The 3,477-nt window shown below is 39.3% G+C and overlaps 1 protein-coding gene across 3 annotated transcripts; it reads right to left on the reverse strand.

Annotated features, from left to right (window-relative positions):
• Positions 1-1,526: 1,526 nt before the first annotated feature.
• Positions 1,527-3,143, reverse strand: LOC105557594. Of its 3 annotated transcripts, none has more exons than XM_012004871.1 (2): positions 2,866-3,143; positions 1,527-2,613 (listed from the first exon to the last, which is right to left on the reverse strand). In XM_012004871.1, the coding sequence occupies exons 1-2, from the start codon at positions 3,053-3,055 to the stop codon at positions 2,012-2,014; spliced, it is 792 nt and encodes a 263-aa protein (XP_011860261.1). In that variant the 5' UTR covers positions 3,056-3,143; the 3' UTR covers positions 1,527-2,011. The 3 variants fall into 3 exon arrangements, with proteins under 3 accessions (XP_011860261.1, XP_011860260.1, XP_011860259.1); XM_012004870.1 differs by having other exon boundaries at positions 1,527-2,703; XM_012004869.1 differs by having other exon boundaries at positions 2,743-3,143.
• Between the last annotated feature and the right edge of the window lie 334 nt (positions 3,144-3,477).

A 3,477-nucleotide genomic window follows, 5' to 3' on the forward strand; every position in this document is an offset into this window, starting at 1 on the left:
TTCCCCTACGTATTATTCTTTCTTGATACGCGTTCGCGACAAGTGCGGGAAGAAACCGCGATCGCTCTCTGTGAATAATCAATGATCGATATCATCGTGCGATCGTTGAATTCCCGCGATTTGTGTCAGTGATTTGTGCGGGTATCAGTGCGACGATGTAATCGAACAGTTCGTAGTGGCACTCGAACTCAGTGACAATCGGACTCAGTGACAATCGGACACAGTGAGAGCCGAAAAAGTGGCATTTGGATACAGTGAGAGCGACAAGTGACTTTACAAGTATAAATTCGCGAGTGTGTTGGAGGACAGCTGAGACAACGACACCTGAGAGGAGGACACCTGAGTGGAGGAGGAGGAGGCATCGGGCGCCATTGCAGAATCAACGTAGATACAATTCCGCCGCTGTGCATCGTGTCGGTTCAGAGGTGTGGAGTGGATCTTGCCTCACGTAGAAAGTTGCGGTAATACTGAAGGAATAGTGTCGGTAGGTGTCGATAAGACAGGTATCCTAACCCCACAACTGTCAGACTTTAACAATTTATAACTCTGTTATTAGTGCCGAGCGACAATTTTAACTTGCGGATTCGTGTTTTACAGGCAAAAATACACGATCCTGTAAATTTTCATCAAAATCGGTGAGGAGGCCCCTCTCCTTCAGTATTACCATTTTTTTTATTAAAGTAACGGTAATCTACATTTTTAGATCGTAGATTGTAAATACATTTCGTAGATCCGTTACGTTAAAATGGATAGGTTACAAATAATTTCGCGTTTTATTTAATATATTTAATTTAAAAAAAATCGTTGAACTACATCATAGATAGAAATTACGCGAAATATGACGAATATTATCGATGTATTCGGCCAAGTAATCTCTCCTTTCAGAAGTAGTATATATCAATATTCCTTAATGTTTAATTACGAACTTATTTTATTTTACTTATGATACTTAGGCACCAATGATTACCTCCGTAACTTCGACACGCTAGACCGATTCTGTATGTCACTGTATAGAATCACCGTACTGTATATATAAAACAATGGAGTATAATCTGCGGATTTAGAAATAAATATAAATCTAGCATTTTAAATTCAGCAAAAACATTCTGCTGATTAATTATTTATTACGTCATGATAATATAAATTGCTAATAAGATATAGTACATAATATATGAAGTTTATATAACGTGTGGCATCGCGATGCCAGAGAAGTTTCGAAAAGTCATACCGCATAGCAATGAGTGCGTTTCGGCAAGACACTGCTACCGTAGCGCTACAGCTTTTTTGCTACAATTGTAGCGGCGCCATACTTACATAACAAAATTATATTTTAATTGTAAGAGTCGCGTTTACCAATTAATGGAAACGAATAGAATGGAAAATTCGTAAGAATAACTCACGGACAGGTTTCCGTTCAACCGTAATGTATGATTGGCCTGTTTTGAACCTTTTTATCTAAAAAAACTACTGCTCGGAACGAAAAATGGCAAATAACTTTTTAATTTATTTTTTCGACGACATTCTTGCTATGGTATTTTGATTCGCGAATTTCAGGACACCCTGTATAATCTATCTTATATATATATATATTGTATTTCCGGTAACGAGTTTTCATTCGGTATACTAACTTGTAGCTTCGTAACTGCTATCTTCCCTTCTTTTATATTTATCTCGACTTTACTTAGCAAGTCTGTTCCTATTAATAATTCATATTGCATAAAAGTGTCTGAAATTACATGTATTGTGATCGGAAAATGATTATTATCAATTTCAATAATTGCATCGAACTCTCCTAGTGTTGTATTATTTTGTGACCCAATTTTTCGAAATTTATATAATTTCTTTTTTAACTAACTTAGGTGATCCTAATTTAATATATCGTTCCGCCCGCATCAACGACAGATCGCTCCTTGTATCTATTAAGGCCGTAAGATTTTCATTATTTATTTTCACTCCTTTATTATATTTTCCGTTCGTAGTTTTAGAAACATTGCAACTCTCTTTTACTACCTCATTTTTTTTTACATTCTGCCGCGATATGACCGAATTCCTGACATTTAAAACATTTTCGGCCCTTACTTTTCATTGGGCAATCTGTCGCATAGTGAGTCAGTAACCCGCAATTATGACAACGCTTAGTAATCTTTGCTGCTTCGCCTTTTCCTGTCTTCTTACCAGTCTTCTGCTGCTTCAACTTCTCTTCGTTCTTTGGATACGTACCAGTATGATGACCTCTCCCACGTAGCGATACCTTGTCGAATGCTTCCAGTAAGCTTTCCTGCGACTTCAGCCGTTGCACTCGTGCCTGGTTCCTCAGCATTTGGTCGGGGATACCTTCAATGATATATTCGATGATCTCGTCGTCCTCGATCGGAACACGATCCGCCAAGATTACTTTATCGTGTAAGTAAGAACTGAACGTTTCCTCCCGCTTCCACGTTCGTTGTTCGAATTGTCTCCTCGTTAGAATCTTACTGGGTCGATGATAAAACATTTCTCTCAGTTTCCCAAGAAGATCGTTCACAGGCATGGCAATGTACTCTGATCTTGAATGCAGCCATTCCAATGCCTTTCCTTTAAGACGCGATCCCATCATAACCTTCGTCAGATCATCTGTAAGTTTATATGCACTCTTCAAAAATATGACTTGCTCTTCCCATGTCTCGTATGCGTCGCTTCGTCCATCAAAAGTACTCAGCAATTCTGCAATCGATGTTATATCTAATCGTGGAGATGCTTCACCATTATTTGTGAGCCTCGATTCTCGTACTACTGCTATAGGATTCACTTGTGGATTTTCTTCTAACGTCTCATTGCAGCTATTGACGCTTATCTGCCGCATATTTTGTAATAACTCAATCTCACGTTTAGCTAGTTCGAGTTCCTTCCTTGCTAGCTCTTGTTCTTTTCGGCTGTTCTCTAGTTCTCTTCGCAGGAGCGCCGCCCTCTTGTCCATGCCATCGTTCGCCAAATCCGCTGCTCCATCCTCGTCGTCATTTACTTGTGTATCCTCGGGTAACGTCGAATCCGTCAAGTACATAGGGTCGATCTCCATTAACCTCTTAATAGGTTAGGAGATTCTACTCGCTCACTTCCTATCAACGCTCCTTGCTCGCTCGCTTGTCACCTAACGCTCTCTGCCCTAGTGATGCCTGATTCTTAATCGATGCATCGAGAATCGATTCTTTTTTATTAAAAAGAATCGATTCTTTATCGATTTTTGTGAAATGTCGATTTATTCTTAAATCGATTATTTTCAACTTGAATCGAGATGACAAAACTTGCTCTAGAGCTCTTGCAGAGCTGCGTTCGAAAACATCCCGAGCCTCGAGTCCCGGCATTAATGTCTTCCAACCTAAGTTGAATGCGTTTTGGAACACATTCAAAATCGTACAACTACGAGTTATTGGTGCATCGAAACTGGCAAAGCCACAAGCACCAATAATCTCTAGAGTTCTAAACAATAAAGGTGCCTTT

Source organism: Vollenhovia emeryi, unplaced genomic scaffold (genome assembly GCF_000949405.1).
Source record: "Vollenhovia emeryi isolate VEMERY1.0 unplaced genomic scaffold, V.emery_V1.0 DF939448.1, whole genome shotgun sequence".
Taxonomy (NCBI): Eukaryota; Metazoa; Arthropoda; class Insecta; order Hymenoptera; family Formicidae; genus Vollenhovia; species Vollenhovia emeryi.

Bases quoted from the DNA above. Each gene is read 5' to 3' on its own strand.
- LOC105557594 (XM_012004869.1), bottom strand. From the start codon at position 3,055: ATGGAGATCGACCCTATGTACTTGACGGATTCGACGTTACCCGAGGAT. The intron at 2,614-2,742 runs GTGAAGCATCTC...ATAAACTTACAG, and splicing joins ATCGAGGCTCACAAATAATG to ATGATCTGACGAAGGTTATG.